This window comes from Phaseolus vulgaris, chromosome 2, assembly GCF_000499845.2.
Source record: "Phaseolus vulgaris cultivar G19833 chromosome 2, P. vulgaris v2.0, whole genome shotgun sequence".
Classification (NCBI taxonomy): Eukaryota; Viridiplantae; Streptophyta; class Magnoliopsida; order Fabales; family Fabaceae; genus Phaseolus; species Phaseolus vulgaris.
In genome coordinates this window covers 38049886-38074046 of record NC_023758.2, presented here as the reverse complement: position 1 = coordinate 38074046, position 24161 = coordinate 38049886, and the positions used below count along the sequence as shown (strand labels likewise).

Here is a 24161-nt window from a genome sequence, read left to right as displayed (position 1 = left end):
GGTTCGGTTATGAGTAAGTTATCCAATATTTTTCAAAATGTACCGGTGGACGTCAATGATAAAATCATATGCCACGAGCGTCCCCATGGTCGGGAGGTGACATCATCCAAGTCCTTTTACTACCAGGGGCAGCTAGTTCTTGTTGAAGACATTCCTGCTCGTGAAGAGAATGCCAAGGTTAGTCCTACCAAGAAGGGCTTGAGGATTGTCGCGGGGGCAAAGTAACTAAGTTTTCTTGTTTGTATTCCAATTTGCGCATCCTTTGTAATTGGCTATAGAATGATACTTTTTTGTAAGTGAATGCCAACCGACACATTTGTATATCTTCTGTAATAAATTTTCGAGATCAATCCTTATTAATCATAATTCTAATTTTTACTTTTATTCCATATGTTATTTTTCTTTCCCGTTTAATTGAATGTGTTGAGGTGTGAACGTTGATTCATTTGTGTTCTTATGTCGACTTATCTTTAAGCTTAAGGTAATTGAGAGGGTTTATTCCCTTGCGAAAACTTCCATGGTCGTTTTCTTTTATTTTTATGTTTAAGGTAATCAGGAGAGATCGCTCTGTTGCAAAACTTCCTTAGTGAATCCTTCAAATTCGAGAGGGATCAATGTAAATTAACATATATCGAGAGTGATTACATTGAAACTTCCTTAGTCGAATTTGATTGCAAATTGAACACTTGAATAAGAGATGAGTAGTTTTATTTGTGCATCATTAAAACCTTCTCGACTGAAACCCTCCTTAGGAAACAATAAAGTAATGAAAGAGTGCACTTAAAGTATCAATATATTACAATTTAACTAAACTAAAACTTGAGATGTGTCGCATTCCATGTTCTTTGAATTATTTTGCCCAAGAGATGTTCTAGTCGACATGCCTCGTTCTTTTCCTTGCTTTGTATCAGAATAGTCCTCTATAGTTGGTCAAGAACTTGTCTTCGGTTTTTCTTGCATCACTCCTATTATCCATATGAGACCTTCATGAAAAATTCTGAGTTTGACCTTCGAGTTATACCTCCTTACTCTTATATTTTTTTCTAGCCTCTTCCCTAATTCAATCTTTGTCCCTAAATTCATTGAGTAGGTATAGGTTGATGGCTAGGCTTTGGTGGTTGATGTTCATGTCAATAAGTTGTCTTCTTAAAGAGGGTTGGTCGACCTCTACAAAGATCATGGATTCAGTTCCATATGTTAAACTATAAAGGGTTTCTTGTGTTAACGACTAAGGTGTTCACCTGTACACCAGAAGATCTTGGAAAACTCTTCTTTCCATTTTCATTTAGTGATTCCTAATTGCTTCTTCAACTCGTTCATGATGACATTCTTAATAACTCGAGGGTGCTCTATCGAGTTAGTGACATGATGAATGTCCAGCCCTTTATAAAACTTGATGAGTCCTCGGTCGATGAACATTCACCTGTTATCAGTAATTTTTGAATGGGATATGAAATAACAATATATAATACAAATCTCTAAACTTTTTTTTACCAAGACAAAGGTTAAACGTTCTGCTTCAATCCACTTTATGAAGTAGTTGACTCATACTAACAAGAATGGACATTGTCCCTTGCCAAGAGGGAAGTATCTTATGATGTCCATTCTCCACATTGCAAATGTTCATGGGGAATTCATTTGGTGTAGCATCTCAGGTCTAGCCTGCACCAGGTTCCTATGCTCTTGGCATTTTGTGCACTTTTTCACGTATTCGACCCAATCGTTCTAAATAGTGGGCCAGTAATAACCTACTCAGAGGACTTTCGTCGACATAGTCCTCCCTCTAGAATGTAGCCCACATAGTCCTCAGTCTGGCTTTTCCATTACGTACTCGACTTGGTCTTTCGTAACATATTTCAACAGGGGTCAAGAGGAGCTTCTTCTGAAAGACCGCGATCGATAAGTACATACATATCAGACATACTTCTATTTCATTTATTTTTCCTTGCTTTCGAGGCATGTGCTATCTACTAGAAATTATTGTATGGAGGTCATCCTTATTTTGCTTCCCAAGGTAAAAAAAGCATTCGATTTGTTATATGCTTGATACCACAATCATTTGTTGGATGACTGGGTGATGGTGCCTTTTCTTCTTGGTCCTAGCTAATTTGGACAACAAGTTGATGCAGTCAGTGTGTTCTCTTTGGATATGTTTGACATTTGTTTATTTTAACTCCACAAGCATATCAAACACCTTGTGGTAATACCACAAAACCAAAGGGTTTTTAACTTGGAATTCTCTCGACATGTGGTCGATTGTCATTTGGGAGTCACTTTTTGCAAATTACATTTTGTGTGTTGATGTCTTGAGCAAGGGCTGGTCATACTATGAGGGCTTCATACTCAACCTAGTTGTTCGATGTCTTGAAGTTTTACTGAAGTGATTGCTCAAGGAGGAGTCCACATTGTCCTTCGAGGACTATTTTAGCTCCACAACCTTGTATGTTTTAGGATCCATCTATATAAAGAGTTTATTGGTCATGTTTTGGCTTGGGTTCTGATATCAACTCAGATATTAGGTCGGTTAGACATTGACACTTTATGGGTCCCCTTGATATGTATTTTATGTTGTATTCAAATAATTTGACCAACTATATGATAATTTGTCTAACAAGATTGGGTTAAAAGAGGATTTTATTGACCGAGTAGTCGGACATGACAATTATAAGGTGATTTTGAAAGTAGGGTCTCACTCTTCGGGTAGTGATTACTAGATTATGATTTATCTCTTCAATAATTTGATATCGAGTTTCAACCTTAGAGTCTCTATTGCTTGTTCACCTCTTGTACGAGTGTCGCGCTAACGACTTCTTGCGAAATCAAGAGGTATTAGATTATGGGTTTTGTCGAGATGATATTTGGATTATCAAAGGAAAAACTCACATACGTGGAGTTTATATTTTTATGGTTTGATCACTACATAAAAAAGATCATTTTTATTGTTCTAACAATGTTTTGTACAACTGCAATTTTCAATAGAGCCTCTAAGCGTCTATTACATGTGTTTACGATAGACAGTCTGATAAGACTGGTAGATTGCATAATAAAATTCAGATTAAATGTCTTATTTGTTATTTGGATGATATGTTTTACATGTGATTTAAATTATCTAACGGTCGTTAGTAAAAGTTGAAGTATATAGTAAATCCTTTGAGCATTTACAATTTTGTTTGTTATAGTAACTAGAATGACATGTAGTAATCACGGTGCTGATAAACTTGCCTCTTTAGGGCTACTTAATAGACTTGAGTTTGTTTGGTATGAATGTTTGTGTTCTAGTCTTTATTTAGATTTTTTTCATAATAGGTATAAACTCATAATGTATCATTTTTCTTAGGTTGTTCTTAGGAGGTCTTTGTATTTATTTTTGCATGAGTTTGGTATAATCCCCCATGTTTGTTCTTTCTTTTTGCTTTCTTTGTTGGATTTATGGTATGTTTCGCGTGACGACACATGATTATTGAAATTTGGGGTGTAAGCTTAACTGATATGTCAAGTTTTATAATGATGTCTAATATGAGTTTTATAAAAAAAAAATGACAAAGATTAAATTTTATTATCTAAAAAGTTGTATATGTATAATCTCAATTCTAGTCCTTAGAATCGATGTATAATTGGTTGAGAGATTGAAGTTCAATTTACAACACCGTTCTTCTCTTCTTTTCATCCAATTTCTCTCCACAATTTCAATTGTATGTTTCAGTCATTCAACCTACAAAATATACAACACCTCTCTCGTTTGGTTTCTATGAACAATGGCAAATGCTTGTGCATATATAATTTCTCTTGTGCATATTATAAGACTAACATGTATATATATAAAAAAATGAGCAACAAGGGAGAAAGCAAGTTTCCTTAAAGTATTTTATTACGCTTCGAAATAGATTCATGAATGGTGATCTAGGAAATACATAATAAATAGATTTAAATGCATTTATGATTTCCTTCACGTTAGGTAATATAGATTGTTCCATTTAATATAATAACATAGTTTAAAAGATATTCTTTAAAATATTTCATATGTTTTGTCAACTAAAAATACAAAATTTAATTTACCAAGCGATTCTCTACTTTCTCAATAAATATTTTTTAAAATATAACTAAATTCAAAATAAATAATGCATTATGATTACTACTATATAAAAAATGTAAATTTATATATATATATGTAAATACTATATTATAAAATCTAAGTTAATATTGCCTTATTGTTTTATGTTCAATTTTATATATAATTTTATTTTTTATTACTTTAAATTATGGTCTACAGAAATATTATTTAAAAGTAATTACTTTATATGTATAATGAAATTTATATAAATTAAGACAAGCAATTAATATTATTATTGTATATTTAATCTTTTTTCAATTAATATTATTAATATATTATCAAAAAATTATTAAATAGAAAATAATTTTGGAGACATAAATAATTATTTATTATTTTACTAAATTAAATACCATTATATAAATTAAAATATTATATTGATAAAATATTATAAAATAATTTTTAAATTGATATTTATTCCTTTAGTTATAAGATTTTAGATTTACTTTATAATTTTTATATTTTAAATAGTCTTTTTAGAGATAATTTAGAATCTAAAATATTAGTAACCAAATAGTTAATTTAGATACCAATTAAAAACTATTTTATAAATTTTTATTAATAATAAAAAATTACTTTAAATATCAATAATTTTTTAATTTTTAAATTAATATTTAATTTAATTAATGTATTGGTTAATTATTTTTTATTTTAAAATTTTGTTATTATTTAAAAAATATTTTGTAGTGATTTATTAAATTTGGACTCCAGTTACTTTATCCTAGCTACGTCCGTGCCTACCTGGATTTGCTAGAATGCCTCCACACTAACTCAGCCTGATCCCACAGCAATTTGTATAAAAACAGTTGAATTTGTCATGAAGTAATTAATACTTATAATTACTGTTTGGAACTTATCTTGGTGGAAAAAATGAATTGCGTAGAAACTAATCTCACTCGCCATGCAACAAAATGTAATGTTGTTTACTAGTTACAACTTAAATAAATATATAAATAATGTCACTCATATATCAACTATCACAAACTGTATTTAATTGTTGCCAAACTGTGTCCACCTCAACCTGGGCAGGAAAACATGGTGGATATAACCTGTTTGAATTTGTTTTATTTTATAATTTAGTTTACCAAGTTATTTTCTACTTTCGTATCATATCTTTTTCTCATTCTATATATATATATATATATATATATATATATATATATATATATACACTTTGACATTATCAATAAAACTAAAAAAACACAAAAAAAATCATATAATACAAATACAATATAATGTATATAAGAATTTCAAAAGAATATTATAAAATAATTCCATATCTGAGGTGTTATCAAAACTATAACAAATTGTTTTGGTTAAAAAACGATAATGCCGAAACTATTAAAATATGGAATATTGGTAAGGAGCTAAACTTCTCTTATAATGGTGAGGATGATATACTTATAAGTACATCACAATCTATGGAGAAAAGGGAATCTATGGAGAAAAGGGACAACAGTAAGCAGGGGTTTAACATGATGAATAACTATGTTTCAGATGATATGAAAATTGTTAAAATGAATATAAGGAAGATAGGAGGAAATATTAAAAGAAAATATTTAAGAGATTTAATCACTAAAAAAAGATGGTAGATATGATTTACAAGAGACTAAATGTTTTGAGCTTAGTGGGAAGAGTTGCTTCCTCCTTTGGGATTCTAATGAAATCAAATGGATTGAAGTCAGTTATAGTAATAATGTGGGAGGGATAATTACAATGTGGAGAAGAAATTGATTTCAATTATCAAGTTCTTATAAAGGAAGTAATTTCTCATTTATAGAAGGGGAGTGGAAGGTTGGTGTCGGGGTTCAAGTTACTATTGTGAATGTTTATAGTTCTGGTTCGTTAAGGGAAAAAAAGTTAATATGGGAAGAGATCAATGAGTTTAGAAGGAGGCAGAATAATAGTGGTGCGTAGTAGGGTATTTTAATTTTGTTTGAAGGCAAGAGGAGAGAAAAGGCCTGGTTTCAGTGTCTGATTATAGTAGAGATATTAGAGGGTTTAATGACTTTACTGCAAAAAATCGAGTTGGTGGATATTCCAATGGTTGGAAGAAAATTTACTTGGTACAAATTGACTGGTTCCGTCAAAAGTAGAATTGACAGGGTTCTGGTGTTTAGGGAGCGGTTGGAAGTTTGGCCAGATAGCAAACAGTTTGTTATATTAATAGATCAATTTCTGATCATTGTGCTTTAACGTTAAAAGACTTGTCCCGTAGATTGGGGCTCGAATTCGTTTAGAAGTCTAATGTTTGGCAGCGCGATGGAAGGTTTAAATATTTTGTACATAATAAGTGGCTTAACTACGAGGTGTAGGGAGGGATGTTTGTCTTTAAAGAAAAGTTGAAGAAGTTGAAGGAAAATTTAAAAATTTGGAATAGAGAGGTCTCTGAGTACGTCAACCAATTAGGGGACGAGTTAGAAAAGAAGATACAGAGTTGGAGGAAAGAGATGACGATAGTGAGTTAGGAGGAGAGGAGGTTTTTGTTAGTATATCAGAGTAGGAATTTCTTCAGACAAAAAGCTATTTTGAAACAGAAAGCCTGACAAAAGTGGTAGAAACAGGGAGATCTAAACACAACTTTTTCACTCGACTGTTAAGTGGAGGAGGGCGAAGAACGATTTAAATGGCTGCTTTTGAGAATGGTCAACAATGTGGTGATAAAGAGGTGGTTAAGGACAAGGTTAAGGACTTCTTCAAATTTTGTTTTGATGAGGAGGTTGGGGTACCTGTGAGATTAGATAATGCATGTTTCAATTCCATTTCTGACGAAGATAACGAGATGTTGGTAAGAGTTATATCTAAAGAGGAAGTAAAGCTAGTTGTCTGGAGTTGCGATAGTTCAAAGAGCCCTGGACCAGACGATTTTAATTTCGATTTTATGAAATTTTGCTGGGATTTCTTAAAAAAGGATATTATCACGACAATGAATGAGTTTGCGATCAGAAGTTATTGGCCAAGAGGGTCCAATGTGTCGTTCATTTGTTTGATTCCCAAGGTTGACAACCCTCAACAACTTAGTGAGTTTAGACCTATCTTGTTGGTAGGTTGTTTATATAAAATCATCTCTAATATCCTATCTTTAAGGTTGAAAAAGGTTATAAATAAAGTAATTGACCTTTGAAAATATGCTTTTTTTAGAAGGGCTATTGGATAGTGTTCTCGTGGCCAATAAGGTTTTATAGGAGGTGAGGAGAAAGAAGAAAAGTTGTGTTCTCTTTAAAGTTGATCTTCGGAAGGCTTATGATTCAAGAAGTTGGGAGTTTATCTTTTATATGCTTGGAAGGCTAAGATTATGTGATAAGTGGATTAGTTGGATTAAATCCTTTTTGGGATCTTCCTTAGTGTTTGTGCTTGTAAATGAGAGCCCAACCAAGGAGTTCCACCTGAAGAGGGGTTTGTGTCAAGGTGATCCTGTAGTGCCTTTTCTATTTCTTATATTGGTTAAGGGTTTGGCATGCGTGTCAAGGAAAGCAGTTGACAAGAAGATTAAGGTAAATATTCTTCAATATGTTGATCATACTTTGTTCTTTTATGAAGTCAATACCAAGAGTGTGTTTAACTTAAAAGTTATTTTGAACTGCTTTGAGTTAGCCTCTGGCCTAAAAGTAAACTTTTTTAAGAGTAGAATTGGTGGGGTGGGAGTTGATCCGTCTTTGATTTAACGTTTTGCAGCTATTCTCAGCTATGATATGATGAAAACTCCTTTTAAATACTTGGAGTTGTTAGTTGGGGGGTGTCACAAGAGAGGTGTGTTATGGGAAGGTCTGTTAGAAAGAATCAGGAGTAGATTGGATAGATGGAAAGGTATATTCCTGATAGTCGTCGTTTTGTTGTCAAATTAAACTGATTCCAGCGTAAACATGTCTAACGCTAGATATAGGAATAGTATAATTATGGTCAAATGACTGATAAGTGTCTAATTTCAGTAATATTTCATATTAAAATATAGGCACTTATGAGGATTTATTGCTAATTTACATATAAAATAATTCCTAATTTATGAATTTATACCTTTTTACATTTTTTATGATCTTTATTTGAATAAGAGTATTTTATTCTCAAATTTGGTGTTAATTGCAGATTTCTAAGGAAGATTGAAGATTTGGATTAAAGATGAATGATTTGAGCTAAAAAGATAAAGATAGAAGGTCCCAGAATGGAAAAAGATGCAAAGAAAGATTGAGCTTTTTTTTTTTATGTTTTATCATTTAGCCCATTAGCGCGACATAGGAAACAACCTAACCCTAGAAAACTAGGATAAATAGAGGGCTAGAGGCTCAACCTTAGTGTGCCAGATTGAGAGGAAAACACCATAGAGTGAATTGTAACCCAATTGGGAGAATGGAAGGTGATAGAAGTATGCGTGGCTAATTCTACCCTTTGGGATTGGGAGTAATCTGCTCAAACTCTTATGTATTGAGGTGATATTTTATATATTAATATTCAGTTCTTGATTGATTATTGGTATTGTTGTTTTACTTTTAATTTTCCGTGACAAATTGAGAATCTTAAATCTGACCGGGAGGTATTTTTAGGGTTCGGACCTAAACAACAATACTTAACATATTTGAGTGTTAGGAATAGACTTAAAATGTTAATTGCTATTAAACGTCTGAGCTTCGTTCTAAGTTGTTCTTATAATTATGCGAGGGATCGATAGTTAGGGGACATTCTTAAGGATTTTATATACGAGGAATCGATATAAATGATTTTTATACAGGCATCAATTTCAATCAAAAACTTAATATTGACATGCTAATCAAAATACTTGAGAGTGGGAGAGATGAAACTAATCCTTATTTTTCCAATTGAAACAACTAATTCTTTGTTTGTTTTCTTCTTGATCAGTGCCAACACAATTAATTCAAAACTCTTTTAATTGTTATGTTTTTATATTTAGCGATTATTGTACTCGATAATTCACTGTTCCTTGTGGGATCGATATCCGTCCTTAGGGACAATTATTACTTTTGACAAACGCGGTGCACTTGCCGTAAAAAGTCATCAATGACCTCAAGTCGTCTCCAACGAATTCAATAGTGAAATTAGTAAATCAGTGTTTAGAATCTACTTGCAAGAAATAAAAGTTAGCAATAACAATAAAATAAAAGGGGGGTTGAGATAGTTGTGCAGAAAATATAAAAGAGATTAAAATAGCAATTAAAAAGCGGTTGATCCTCAAGTTCTTCCACCATTGAATTATCCACAGGTTCTCTAAAGATTAATCATTTCTCAATCCTCCAACAGAGTTAAACCAGATTGAACATGCGCAAATCTAATTCAACTGGAACTCATCAACAAAGCATGTGTCTACTGGTTTAATCAATACCCACTTTGTTCCATGCGTATACTCCATGAGAATGTTTATATCCCCTCTCTTGAATCATGCGCCCAAGAAATTAATTAGAAAAATGGGAACTAACTATGAAACCAAAGTGTAAGATAAGGAAGACTCTCAATCATGCGTTCAAGTACAACCTCTCACAAAAACCTGTTTTCAGGTATTAGAATATTAGAACAACTGTTATAGAGAATTAAAAAACGAAAATTTTATTTGCTAAAACCTCATAACTCAATTACAAAGGAATCAACCAAAAAAGGTTTAGCCTTCCATGCGGAGGCAAAAAAAAATTACAAAGAAGAAAAGAAAACTAGGTCTAGAATGTGTTTGCTCCTATGAAACGCGATCCCAAATAACATATTAAAAAGTTGTCTTATGATATTGTTTTACAATTATCAGATGTTTCCTTTCTTGTTTCAAATTATTAAACATATATCTTCATTCCCAAATAGTCTCAAATTTTATTCTTGCTTCTCTTCCAAATATATTGTTTCCAATTTTCTTCAGATTTGTGCATTAATTGTAATTGATTACCATATTGTTGTGAGAGATATTGTAGAAATTTGCAGATCTAATTCTCTAATTCTTTATTTTAGATTTTTTTTTTTGTTTTGATCCAAAAGAAGCAACTTAGGTTAAAAATACAAAATTAATAGAAATAATAATAAAGGCCCAAATAAACTCAATTGGAAGAATATTAATTAAAACAATGAATTTATTTATTATTATAGTCCAATTATCTATGATTCAGGCCATTGAGTGTGGCTGGGAGGATTTGTCTGATTAAGTTGATTCTTTCTTTTATACCGTTGTTTTACATTTCTCTATATAAAGTGCCTACTTTGGTGCTGAAGGAGATTGTGAAATTATAGAGAAACTTCCTCTGGGGTTGGGGTTCGAAAGGGAGGAAGATCACTTGGGTTTTCCGGAAAAAGGTTTATGAGCCACGAAAAGCTGGTGGTCTTGGAATATTGGATCTTAGGTTATTCAATGATGCCTTGTTGGGAAAATGGATTGACATTTGAGCTCTGACAAAGGTGGTTTATGGAAGGAGATTATTGAGTCTAAGTATGGAGGTTGGAGAAGCTTGAAAGATCAGAGGAAAATCACAAGGAGTCTCTCTGGTGGAAAGATCTGAAGGGGGTTTGAGGGTTGGAGGAGTGGGGTAGGAACTTTGAGGACTACTTAGAGTGGGGCGTTGGAAACGGGAAGGAAGTTATATTCTGGAAAGATCTTTGGGTAGCTAATATAGATTTGAAAAACAAATTTCCAAGGTTGTTCTCCTTGTGTATGAGTAAAGATGTGAATTTAGGTTCCTTTGGGGAGTGGCTTAATGGTAGTTAGGAGTGGAAGTTTGCTTGGAGAAAGAGTTTATTCGAATGGAAGAATGCAGTGGAAGGTCAGCTTCTTCAAGTGATGCAAGAAACGAATCTAGTATCGGAAATCGTTGATAGCTGGGTTTGAAAGAATGACAAGATTGGTGGGTATTCGGTAAAATCAACTTATAATATTTTAAGTGGTTATTTTGAGGGAGGAAAACTCATATTTGTTTAAATCCTTGTGGAAGATTAAAGCCTTGCCTTCAACTCATTTGACAACTTCGATTGCGTCTAAGAATAACTTGGAAATACGTGAAGCCGCAATTATTAGTAATTTATGTTGTTTTTGCGGGTTGGAAGTGGAGACAACAAGACATTTATTTTTTGTTTGTAGAACTGCTTGGCTAGTTTGGAATCGGTGTTATACTTAGTTAGGGTTGGTGTTAGTTGATCATCACGACTCTATTCCACACTTTTTGCATTTCAAACTTTCCAATGTTGCTGCTCACGTCAACGTTGTTTGGGGAAGTGTTTCGATTGCAGTTGTTGGTGAGATTTGGAGACATAGGAATAAGCTCATTTTTAAAGGTGGAGTGACAAATCATTATGAAATTTTTACCTAGATCCAACTAAAGGTATGGTTTTTGGTTACCTCTAAATTTGATTTTGCTTGCTTTTCTTATTCAGATTGGTGTCTTGATCCTTTGGCTTATATGTATTAGATAAAGAGATTTTTATTTTGTAGTATTTTTTAGAAGGTTGGGATGAGGTGTTTGTCTATTTTTGAGCTTATTTTTTGGTCTTTGTTGGCCTTTATTTTTTGTTCTAGTTTTTGTCATAATAGGGAGTTAGTGATAAGTCTCTTGGGGGTGTTGTTCGTTTCTGTGCGGTTTTGTAAAAGGGTTGAATCACTTCTTAAGTGGTTCATATTTATTTATTTATTTTTTATTGCTGATAAAAAATATATAATTAAGAAAATGATTATTTAACTAATATTAACACTACTACATGTTATCTAGTAAACATCTTTTATGTTCTTCACCAAAAAAAATATGATTTAGAATCAATACATCACAATTTTTTACCTTGACTCCAAATCATGAAAAAACATTATTCACCATCTTCCTTTATTCTCAAAAGAAAAATCAATTCACTCCAATCAACATTTAAATCTTGATCTTGGTAGAGACTTTGTAAACACAATTTGGAAGGTTTCATTTGAAGTTATCAATCGTGAACTCCTCACACTCAATAACGTCTCTAACAAAGTGTAGTCTAACATCAGTGTGTTTAGTTTTCTCATCCCGTGAACAAACTCCCTCCTTTTCTCTTTCATCTTCTTTCTCTCTCATTTCACTTTTTTCTCACTTCTCTCTAATTTTCTCCTTCTATATCCCACCTCTTTCAAAACCTAATCAAATCTTGCAACATCAGAGGAGTCAGGGATCATTTATATCTGATTAAATTTTCAAACAGAGTAAATTTTTGTTTACTTTAAATATTCATTATTCTTTCATTTTCCTTATGATTTTGTTATCATTCTTGGTGTGGTTAGTTGAAAAAAGTGGTGTTCTCAATTTGGTTAGGATCATACTAAAATTTAGTGATGTTTGAATATCTTGCTCTAGGTTTCTAGATTTTGTAGTATTTCTCCTGCTTGACCTGACATTTTTTTGGAATAAAAAATTACATGCAAAAAAACTATTTTATTTTTTTTAAAATTTTCTTGGATATGAAGCTAATATAGTAACTGAATTATACATGTTAAAAGTATGAAGTTATTTCAATGTTTTTGATTGAGTTTTGATTGTCTAGTACCTTTATTAGATATGTTTTGTTCTAACGTTTTTTTATTATCATAATTTTTAATTATATAATTATGTAAATCTATATATACTATTTGAAATACAATATATGATATACATTATATGTTATTTTATCTTTTTATGGGTTGCATTCATGGGTAAGGGAAGTGGAAATGATTTCTTGTCGTTCTTCTTCTTTAACTTTCCGCATGGGCTTGGTGAGAAGGATATGATTAAGGTTTTCCAAAAATGGGCAAGGGTGAAGGATGTTTTTATCTCAAGAAGGTTAAACAAATGGGGGAAGAGGTTTGGTTTCATGAGGTTTTTCGGTGTTAGAGATGAAAGGATCCTGGAGAGAGATCTGGACCAGATTTACTTTGGAAGTAGGAAACTGTATGTAAACATTCCGAAATATAATAGAAATCAGTTTGGTCCAAAGAAGGAGGAGAGGAGGGCGCCGTGGGAAATGCCAAGAGAACGTCAGGTGATAACAAGGAGGAGCGATACGAAGGAAGATGAGACCGTTAGGAAACATGGAGGCAAGGAGATTTGGGTGGAGAAGAGTGGAAAGAGGACCTATGCCGAAGTTGTTTCAGGTGGATACTAGGATGGGTGGAAAGGTGTGGCTTTTGAAACACAACACCTTTCTCTACCTTGGCTGAAAAGAAGTGTAGTAGGAACCCTTGAGGATGGCATGGATTTTGGCATGTTAGGAGAGGAGATTATGAAGGGAGGAATGTCAATGATAAGAGCGAGATCCTTAGGTGATAATCTTGTCCTGATAACCCCAAGAGAGGGGGAGGTGATGGAGGTTATTATGAAGAATAACAAAGAGTGGTTTGACGCTGTGTTTACAGATGTCAAACCATGGTCGCTGGATAGTGGTGCAAGTCATAAATCTGTCTGGGTGAGATGTTATGGGGTTCCACTACCGTTCTGGAGTAAGGTTTGCTTTTCCAAAGTGGTCGGAGAGATTTCCAAGGCGACTAAGCTAGTGTCCATCGACAACTCTACGTAAACATGGGAGGTCCTTGAATACGCAAGGCTGAAAGTCTGGGTTCAGAATCTTGGTAGTGTCAGGCTAGCAAGGAAAATGCGGATTAATAAACATATATGTAGTATTTTCATAGAAGAGGAGGCCACTGGATGTGAAGGACGAGGGTATAATGGCAATCCATATGTGGAAGACTCCATTGATAGTGTGTCCTCCATGGATACATGTGTAGATGATACCGACTTCTCTGAGGTGAATGGCGAGAAGAAGGGCAGTATGAGGATCAGGGAGGATCGCTGGCCAGAAGGGGGAGAAGGCAAAGAGAAGATTGGGGGAGACGATGAACAATACCAGGGAAAGTCAAACTTCCGTTTTGAGGGGTCTATTTCGAAAAGTAAGGGCTATCAGGGCAAAGGTGGTATGTCTTACATGAATGGAGAAAGTGTGGGTCAGGAGGCAAATGAAAATAATCTCTGTGTATGGACCAGCTATAGCAACCCTACTCTAGCTGACTTGGCTAAAGTAGTGGTTGAAGTAGAATGTTTGAGTAACCAAAAGGATTTTTCTGAAGGCTTGGGCCGGGTATGCAGGAGCGAGGCCCAATTGAGTGGCGGTGGGCCCTGTGGATCAGCCCAAAAGAACGTAAGGAATGAAGAGTTAGTGGTCCAGTCAATGTCTGAGGGTTCTGAGATAGGGAAATCACATAAGGAAGGAGATAACATGCAAAGAACGCAGGTAGAGAGATCGGAAGTGAGAGATAATTTAGAAGAATGGCAGACTAATAGCGAAAGACTAAGTTCTAGAAAAGCAAATGAAATTCAAAATGATGCGAGTAGTGGGGAAAGGGGACTGCAAATCTGCATTGAGAAGCAAGGAGGTAGCGAACATGATGAAGCTGCAGGTGCAATGGGTTCGGTGGAGCAGATTTCTAATCTGGAAGACGGCGAAGCTGGAATCGCTGAGAGAAGTAAATCAAGCTCTCCACCCCGCCATCGTAAGAAGAAAGGGTTATCGGAATTGGGGGACTCTTGCCCTTTTCCGAGGCGGTCTGGAAGGATTAAAGCAAGAATGCCTCAAGCAAGGGCGATGGCTCACACTACAGACGAAATCTCATCATCCTCAATTTCCAACAATAACATCTATATGTGTAATTCGCGATTAGATGAACCCGTTGATCGGGCGGGACCATCCAAGTTATGGGAAGTGGGAAAACAAGTCGGGATTAGGTGCCGCAAGGAAGAAGATGAGGTTGTAAGAGAGTATGGGAAGATGGAAGTCAGAGATTCAGAGGTCGTTTCACACTCTGAGACGGGTAATAAAATCTTTTCTTAATGATTATTGTGAACTTAAATATTAGAGGTGTGGGGGGAAGCTCGAAAGCGAGGTATTTGAGACAAGTTATCACTTGTGAGGGGCGGAGTTTGTGTGTCTGCAAGAAACAAAGGCTAAGGAGTTCTTGGCAGCAAGATGCTATTCTCTGTAGGGGGATAACAAAGTAGGATGGGTTCATTATGAAGGCGTCAATGGTAGTGGCAGTCTGTTGTCCATGTGGCACGAAGAAGCGTTTAGCTATGCAAACCACGTCATGGGGAAGGGATTCATTGCAGTTTTCAGCAACCATGTTAAAACCAACACTAGCTGTGTAGTGATCAATGTTTATGCTGCTTGTTCCTTGAGTGAGAAGAAGACCCTTTGGGAGGATCTGTCTAACCTTAAAGCGGATTCACAAGAGTTGGTATGGTGCATGTGTGGTGATTTCAACGCCATCAGAAGCCGGAATGAGAGGAAAGGTATAAGGGAGAGGGCTAGTCAATCAGGTGAGATTACTGGATTTAACAGTTTCATTGATACCAACTCTCTCTTCGAATTGCCTTTAGTAGGTAAGAATTCACTTGGTTTAAGGCTAATGGATCGGCAAAGAGCATATTAGACCGAGTTCTTGTTTCGGAAGCGTGGATGGAGATATGGCCTATGTGTAAACAATATGTGCAGAGAAGGGAAGTCTCGGACCACTGTGCAATAGTGGTAAAGAATGTGGAAAAGAATTGGGGGCCCAAACCTTTCTGATCCATCGATGCGTGGTTTATGGAAAAGGGGTTTAGTGAGATGGTCAAGAATAACTGGTCATCATACCCTGTGCAAAGGAATGCTTTCATAAACATCAAGGAGAAATTGAAGTCTTTGAAAGGTGATCTAAAAGTCTGGAATAGGGATGAGTTTGGTAACATCCAAACAAATAAGATGAGGATTCTGCAGGAATTGGAGGCCTTAGATTTCCAGGATTGCATCAATGACCTTGGGGAAGATGATAGGCTGAAAAGGTATGAGTTAGTAGGTCGCTTGAAGGAAACTGAAAAGAAACTAGACTCCCTCATTTGTCAAAAAGCTAGAGGAAAATGGTACAAGTATGGGGATACGTGTACCAAGTTTTTTCACTCATCTTTGAGGTGGAGAAGACTCAGGAATGAGGTGAAAGGGGTTGAGGTGGGTGGTATCTGGTGCGAGGAACCTTGTACAGTGCGTCAAGAAGCCAAGAAACTTTTTGAAAACAAATTTACGGCTACGAAGGACTTTGGTGTTAGACTGGATATGGTTGATTTTAAGTCTCTATCCAGGGAGGACAATATTTCCCTTACAGCTGCTTTTTCCGAGAGAGAGATTAGAGATGTGGTGTGGCTATGTGATGGTTCTAAAAGCCCAGGGCCAGATGGTTTTAATATGAACTTTATCAAGAAAAGCTGGGGGGTTCTAAAAAGAGACATAGTGGCAGCGGCGGCTTTTTTTCATGAAAATGGGCACATCCCAAAATGTTGTAATGCCTCCTTTGTAGCTCTTATACCCAAGATAAAAGATCCAGTTATGCTGGAGCATTACAGACCTATCTCCCTAATAGGTGCAGTTTATAAGATTATTTCGAAAGTTCTGGCGGGAAGGATGAAGAAAGTCATAGGCTCTGTCATTGATGAATGCCAATCGGCTTTCTTAAAGAATAGAGGGATACTGGACAGTGTGCTCTTGGCCGACGAGGTGGTAGAGGATCTGAGGAGGGGTGGAAAGAGTGGTTTGTGTTTTAAGGTGGATTTTGAAAAAGCCTATGACTCTGTCAGATGGGAGTTCTTATATGAAATGTTAAACAGGATGGGGTTCGACAACAGATGGGTCAGGTGGATCAAAGGCTGCCTGGAAAGCGCAACGGTGTCTGTGCTTGTCAATGGTAGCCCTACCGAGGAATTCAAGTCGTCAAGAGGGTTAAGGCAGGGCGATCCTTTAGCTCCTCTGCTGTTTTTAGTGGTTGCGGAAGAGCTGGCTGGGCTGGTAAGGCAAGGTGTGAAGGCAAATCTCCTGTCTGGGATAAAAGTAGGAAGAAAAGAGGTAGAAATTACCATCCTCCAGTACGCAGATGACACCCTTTTTCTATGCCATGACTCCTTTAGTAATGTTATCACCTTGAAGCCTATTCTTAGGGGGTTTGAGCTAGCCTCAGGGTTGAAGGTTAACTTCCATAAGTCAAAACTAGTAGGCATAAATGTCTTGGAAAGCAAGTTAGACTGCTATGCAAAGAATCTGAACTGTGGCCAGATGGTTGTACCTTTCAACTATCTAGGCTTAGAAGTGGGGGGTAATCCGAGGAAGAAAAAATTCTGGGAACCTGTCCTAAACAAACTAAAGTCAAGACTTAGTGTGTGGAAAGGGAGGTTTCTCTCAACGGCAGGCAGATTGTGCTTAATCAAATCTGTGTTATTCGCTACACCGCTCTACTACCTGTCTATCTTCAAAGCACCAGAGGTGGTCTGCAAAAGTATCATTAGCATTCAAAGGAGGTTTCTATAGGGGTGGGGAAAGGAGAAGAGGTCTATATCTTGGGTTAGCTGGAGAGACTTGTGCAGAACAAAAGAGGAAGGTGGTTTGGGAATCAGAGATATTCGGAAGTTCAATTATGCTCTTATGGCAAAGTGGATGTGGCGATACAGCACTGACGAGAAAGGGAGGTGGAAGGAAGTGATTGAATCGAAGTATGGTCTGGGTATTAAAAGTGATTCCGTGCCTATTAAATATCAGTCATGGTGGTGGAGAGATTTTACGAGATTATATAAGGAGGGAGGAGGAGACGGATGGTTCCAAGATGAAATTGGATGGAGAATAGGGAGTGAAGATAAAATTCGTTTCTGGGAGGATGTGTGGGTAGGAAACTCAAAGTTGAAATCTTTGTTCCCGAGACTGTACTCCCTGTCGTTAAACCAAGGCCACAAGCTGGAAGAAGTGGGAGATTGGGATGGATCGGTATGGAGGTGGTCCTTAAGATGGAGGAGAGGTAGATTTGAGTGGGAAACCTCTTTAGAAGCTGAGCTGGAAGGCCTCATATCTAGGGCCAAAGTAAGAAAGGATGAAAAGGATGCGCTTGAATGGATATGTGAGGCTAACGGGTGCTTCACAGTGAGCTCCGCGTACGAGTGCTTAGTCAGGGCGACTAGGGGACCTCAAATCGATGTCTTCAAACACCTATGGAAGACGAAGACGTTCCCCAATGTTATATTCACTGCCTGGAGGGTGTTGCTGAACAAAATTCCAACTAGGATGTGCTTGAGAAGGAGAGGGATCCCACTAGACACATATGTATGTGCCCTTTGTGAACTTAAGGAGGAGTCCTGCCAACATCTCTTCCTGGAGTGCAAGGTCGCCAGCCGTGTATGGGATCTATGCCTCAGATGGATTGGAATTCTCTACGTCCAACATAACGACGTTAGGAACCATTTCGAGAGTTTTATATCGACCCACGACAGTAATAAACAAAATCAGATCTAGAGAGGGGTTTGGGCTACCATCATTCGGTGCCTGTGGAATCATAGGAATTCAGTGGTTTTTAATAAAAGTGTTGTGGATGCAGAAGAAGTCTTTCAACAGGCCCAGATAAAGTCATGGTTATGGTTAAAACATAAAGGAAATAAATTTACCTACTCTTTATCTGATTGGGTGTTGAACCCAATGATTTGCATTAGTAGTTATAAGTAGTTTTTGTGCTGCAGTGGAAGGTTTAAAGTTTGCTGGCTGGTGGCGGAATAGAGAAAGGAAAGGGAGATCTTGCTGACATAATGAGTTGAGGTCCGAGGAAGGTGCTGCTTCGAGCTGAGACTGGGTTGATAAAGCGGTGTTCTCCAGTTGTGAGTAGTCGGTGGTCGCCGAAGATATGCAAGGTCAACATGATCGCCGGTCGATGAAGCAGCGTTCTCCATAGGTCAACACGATCGCCGATCGATGAAGCGGAGTTCTCCATATGTGTAGGCGGTAGTCGCCGAAGTTATATAAGGTCAACATGATCGTCGGTCGATGAAGCGGCGTTCTCCATAGGTCAACACGATCGCCGATCGATGAAGCGGCGTTCTACATATGTGTAGGCGATAGTCGCCGATGTTATATAAGGTCAACATGATCGCCGGTCGATGAAGCGGCGTTTTCCATAGGTCAACATGATCGCCGATCGATGAAGCGGCGTTCTCCATATGTGTAGGCGGTAGTCGCCGAAGTTATATAAGGTTAACATGATCGCCGGTCGATGAAACGGCGATCTCCATACATGCGTAGTCGGTGGTCGTCGAAGTTAGGTCAACAGGATCGTCGGTCGATGAAATGAAGATTTCCATGTGTGCGTAGTCGGCGATCGCCGAAGGTATGCAAAGGTCAACATGATCGCCAGTTGATGAAGCGGCGTTCTCCACAGATCAACATGATCGCCTGTCAATGTAACGGCGATCTCCATGCGTGTGTAGTCGGTGGTCGTCGAAGTTATGCAAAGGTCAACAAGATTGCCGGTCGAGGAAGCGGCATTCTCCATATGTGTGTAGTCGGTGGTCACCGAAGTTATGCAATGTGCACGGGTAAATCGTCGCTCGGCAAGGTGAATGTAGGTGGCCTCGGTTATGGGTGTTTCGATAAAGTTGAATGTTGCTTTGAGGTAACCTGTTGGTTATATTTTTGGATATGGTCTTCTCACTTTAAGGTTGTTCTGCTCCAACCATAAAGGAGAGTTTCTTTTGTAGATGATAGGAAGTTCACTTCTGGTTATTGTAATGGGTTGGGATACCCCTGAAGTATCCCTTTAATTTTATTTATTCATTGCTGATAAAAAAAAATATGATATACATTATATTGTAATCTTATTCTGTATTATATGATTTATTTTCATTTTCTTTTTTGTGTTTTCTTCGTTTTGTTGGATAATGTCAAAATATATATATATATATATAATAATAATAATAAATAAATAAATAAAAGATATGATACGAAAGTAGAAAATAACTTGGTAAACTAAATTATGAAATAAATAAAAAATTCAAACAGGTTATATTCCTGCCCAGGGTGAAGTGGACACAATTTGGCTACAATTAAATACAGTTTGGGATAAATGACATCTGCGTGACATTATTTATATATTTATTTAAATTCTAACATTTGTTTTTGCATGGAGTAAGATTAGTTTCTAGGCAATTAATAATTTCCACAAGATAAGTTTCAAACAGTAATTAGAAGTATTAATTACTTCTTGATAATTTCAACTTTTTCTATACAAATTGTTGTGGGAGGCATCCTAGCTAAGAATAAAGTGAGTGGAGTCCAAATTTAATAAAGATGTAAGATAAAAAATTTATAATTTTTAAAGTAATTAAATAATACTTAATAGAGAATATATTTTTATAAAATAGATATTACATTTTTTAAGATTCAAAATTACAAGTAAAATTTATTAATTTTATATGTCCGTCGTGAATTTGTGATAAGTTTCACAAATTACAGTACTTTCTTAATTTTTTTTAAAAACAGTATTTATTATATATGTGAAAGAAGAATAAAAACAACTTTACAATCAAATTTAAATTGAAATATATGAATAATAATAAAAAATAAAGATATATTATGCAGTAGTTTTATTTATGCAGTAGTGGTTATTCTCTTCCTGTTTTGAGGGTGTTCCTTTTGGAGATCCTAAAACAAGGTTTGGAGTTGTAAAGGGTTGAGATACCCTTTTGTATCCCTCTTAATTTAATTTCATTCTTTGCTGATAAAAAAAAAAACTTTAAAAATTGAAATTGTGAACCAATCATTTAGATGAGTTTGTAGTATTTTTTATCCATTAGTTTTTAATAATCCCTAGTTATATATATATATATTATTCTTCTTTAACTACAGATTTCCAACTTGGTTTAAATTACTGTTTATTTATTCTTTTCATAAGAATGAAAAGTGTGACACGTTGTTCATTTTCTTGTATTAAAATACATACTACCCTCACAACAGTGCAATACACCTTTCTCTCTCTTCTCTATTCTTTCTCTTTATATATAGTAGAAACAAATTAATATTTAAGAAAATTATTGAATACAAACTAATTTTAGAAAAAAAATAATTAGTTGTTTAAATTAAAGAAAATTTTAGAGTTTAAAAAAAATTTATTTTTAAATTAATTTCTATTATTGATAAATAGTTTATAAATCGGTATATAATTAGCTATCAAAGTTTTTGCTACCAAATTTAGAATTTAAATAATTGATAGTTAAAATCTTAGTGGCTAATTAGATACTAATTTAAAAACTATCTATCAATAATAGAAACTAATTTAGAAACCAATAATTGTTTTAATCTCTAAAATGGTTTCTAATTTAGTCACTATAGCAACTCATTATTTTTCTCTTTAAAATTAATTTCTATTTAATGATTTTCTTGTAGTGACATTTTAAATAAATTAAAAAAAGATTAAATATACAATACTAATATTAATTGCTTCTCTTAATTTATATAAATTTCATTATACATATAAATTAATTACTTTTAAATATTATTTTCGTAGACCATATTTTAAAGTAATAAAAAATAAAATTATATATAAAATTGAATATAAAAAAATAAGGCAATATTAACTTAGATTTTACAATATAGTATTTACATAAATATATAAAGAAATTTATTTATTGAGAAAGTAGAGAATCGCTTGGTAAATTAAATTTTGTATTCTTAGTTGACAAAACATTTGAAATATTTAAAAGAATATCTTTTAACTATGTTATTATATTAAATGGAACAATCTATATTACCTAACGTGAAGGAAATCATAAATGCATTTAAATCTATTTATTATGTATTTACAAAACCACCATTCATGAATCTATTTCGAAGCGTAATAAAATACATTAAGGAAACTTGCTTTCTCCATTGTTGCTCATTTTTTTATATATACATGTTAGTCTTATAATATGCACAAGAGAGATTATAAATGCACAAGCATTTGCCATTGTTCATAGAAACCAAACGAGAGAGGTGTTGTATATTTTGTAGGTTGAACGACTGAAACATACAATTGAAATTGTGGAGAGAAATTGGATGAAAAGAAGAGAAGAACGGTGTTGTACATTGAACTTTAATCTCTCAACCAGTTATACATCGATTCTAAAGACTAGAATTGAGATTAAACATATACAACTTTCTTAGACAAAATTTAATCTTTGCTTGTATTTTTTTTTTATAAAACCCATACTAGACATCACTATAAAACTTGACATCTCAGTTCAACTCACACCCCAAATTTCAACAATCATGTGTTGTCACACGAAACATACCATAAATCCAACAAAGAAAAAAGAAAGAAAGAACAAACATGGGAGATTAGACCAAATTCATGCAAGAAAAACCGAAGACAAGTTCTTGACCAACTATGGAGGACTATTCTGATACAAAGCAAGGCAAAGAACGAGGCATGTCGGTTAGAACATCTCTCGGGAAAAATAATTCAAAGAACATGGAATGTGACACATCTCAAGTTTTAGTTTAGTTAAATTGTAATATATTGATACTTTAAGTGCACTCTTTCATCACTTTATTGTTTCCTAAGGATGGTTTCAGCCGAGAAGATTTTAATTATGCACAAATAAAACTATTCATCTCTTATTCAGTTCAATTTGCAATCAAATTCGACTAAGGAAGTTTCAATGTAATCACTCTCGATATATAATGATTTACATTGATCCCTTTCGAATTTGAAGGATTCATTAAGGAAGTTTTGCAACAGAGCGATCTCATTAAACATAAAAATAAAAGAAAACGACCATGGAAGTTTTCGCAAGGGAACAAACCCTCTCAATTACCTTAAGCTTAAAGATAAATCGACATAAGAACACAAATGAATCAACCTTCACACCTCAACACATTCAATTAAACGGGAAAAAAAATAACATATGGACAAAAAATAAAAATTAGAATTATGATTAATAAGGATTAATCTCGAAAATTTATTACAGAAGATATACAAATGTGTCGGTTGGCATTCACTTACAAAAAAGTATCATTCTATAGCCAATTACAAAGGATGCGCAAATTGGAATACAAACAAGAAAACTTAGTTACTTTGCCCCCGCGACAATCCTCAAGCCCTTCTTGGTAGGACTAACCTTGGCATTCTCTTCACGAGCAGGAATGTCTTCAACAAGAACTAGCTGCCCCTGGTAGTAAAAGGACTTGGATGATGTCACCTCCCGACCATGGGGACGCTCGTGGCATATGATTTTATCATTGACGTCCACCGGTACATTTTGAAAAATATTGGATAACTTACTCATAACCGAACCAAAGAGGGAGGGCACTCTTGGCTTACTTAGTAGCAAGATTCTTAACTTGTTCCCGACATTCCCCTATCCTAGAGAATGAAGTCTACCACACAACACTGGATAATGAATAAAATTAATTAAAATACGCTAATCAGTCCATCAAAGTAAACGAAGATTAACCTTGAAAGTCATGTTAAATTATGATTACCTACACAATAATCTCACTCATGTATGTATAAATAGGTTGACAACACCAAAGTAAAATTTACGTTTTGATAACATTAATTACTTCAACCGCTAAAAATTGACTTGAGCATTGAAGAACTTTTTACAAATACTCTCTAATTTAATAAGATTCAAGAAGAAGCTATCAAATAAGATGAGTAGATCATCTTGAAAACATTGAAAAATCATCCTAAACTAGAGGCAAAGAGACTCTCCCTAATCACGTACAAGAACATATATTAAAATTTTAATTCCAATTACTTTCGCTCCTTTATAGTTTATTTTATTTAATAAATAATGACAATCCATATAAATTCCACCCTATTCATCAATTAATTTATAAAAAAAATAACTAAGATTAAAAATGGATGAATTTATGTCCGACAAATTTGGCGCCGTGTATATTCTGGTACCTTGGGAGAAGTGTAGGATGAAAAATAATTAGTTAATAGGAATAAGTTTGCTGTCACCACTTGCAATTTTAGAAACCCATAATAATGAGTAATAATTAGTGTATTGAATGATTGAAAAGGAGAGCGAGGGCATAATATTGTAGTTTTGAATCTCAATTGTTGGTATTAACCAACCATTTCCAACAACATAAGTACCTACAAAACATGTTATTTAACTAAGAGAAGGTCAACTTAGAAAAACAAATGGCAAAATGGTCACGTTCATTGTCTATAAAAGGCAACACTCTTCATTGGAACATATGCACATTTGGTCTTCACTTCAGTATATCAGCAACTAATTGAAATTCTACCAGCCATGGCCTC

The 24161-nt window shown here is 34.8% G+C and overlaps 1 protein-coding gene across 1 annotated transcript; it reads left to right on the top strand.

The window, feature by feature from the left end:
- The first annotated feature begins 6734 nt into the window (after positions 1 to 6734).
- Positions 6735 to 10477, top strand: LOC137809460 (uncharacterized). Its single transcript, XM_068610568.1, has 3 exons — positions 6735 to 7128; positions 7454 to 7602; positions 10325 to 10477. The coding sequence occupies exons 1-3, from the start codon at positions 6735 to 6737 to the stop codon at positions 10475 to 10477; spliced, it is 696 nt and encodes a 231-aa protein (XP_068466669.1).
- Positions 10478 to 24161: the final 13684 nt, after the last annotated feature.